The 426-nt window shown below is 40.6% G+C and overlaps 1 protein-coding gene across 2 annotated transcripts in view; it reads right to left on the reverse strand.

Annotated features, from left to right (window-relative positions):
- LOC108750245 (protein Lilipod) overlaps positions 1–426 on the reverse strand; it is a 12,564-nt gene that overhangs the window by 4,122 nt on the left and 8,016 nt on the right. For both annotated transcript variants that reach the window (XM_018489586.1, XM_018489585.1), the window contains exon 2: positions 125–389. In XM_018489586.1, coding sequence (XP_018345088.1) covers positions 125–389 — 265 coding nt within the window. The remainder of the gene's footprint in view (positions 1–124; positions 390–426) is intronic.

Genomic DNA, 426 nt, shown 5'->3' on the forward strand with positions numbered 1-426 from the left:
ATATATATATATATATATTTATCTCTTTACGAGTCGTTATATCTATGTTTGCATTTGTTTCTTAATTATACATCTTAAGTATTTGAAATGTATTTTTCCTAGGTTGTTCAGTTTAAGATTTTACCTTGGATGAGGGAGCTGTTGAGCCACTTGACGTAGTAGCTGTTTGGATATAAGATGAGGACCTCATTACTAGCGATAGACACCGGAAGCAAGAGGGTCGCGCCGACGGAAACCGCCAGGGCACCTGTGCACAGCCAGAGACTGATTCTGTACACGGTGGCCTCATCCTCGTCCACCGACAGGTAGTCCTCACGATCCCGGCGTCTAAAACGCGCAATCAGCGCGTAACTTGAGATATATAGCAGCAAAAAAAGCAGTAGATATATCTGCAAAGAATTACGTTTTGTTTTTAACATATTAATA

The sequence above is a fragment of the Trachymyrmex septentrionalis genome, unplaced genomic scaffold (assembly GCF_001594115.1).
Source record: "Trachymyrmex septentrionalis isolate Tsep2-gDNA-1 unplaced genomic scaffold, Tsep1.0 scaffold34, whole genome shotgun sequence".
NCBI lineage: Eukaryota > Metazoa > Arthropoda > Insecta > Hymenoptera > Formicidae > Trachymyrmex > Trachymyrmex septentrionalis.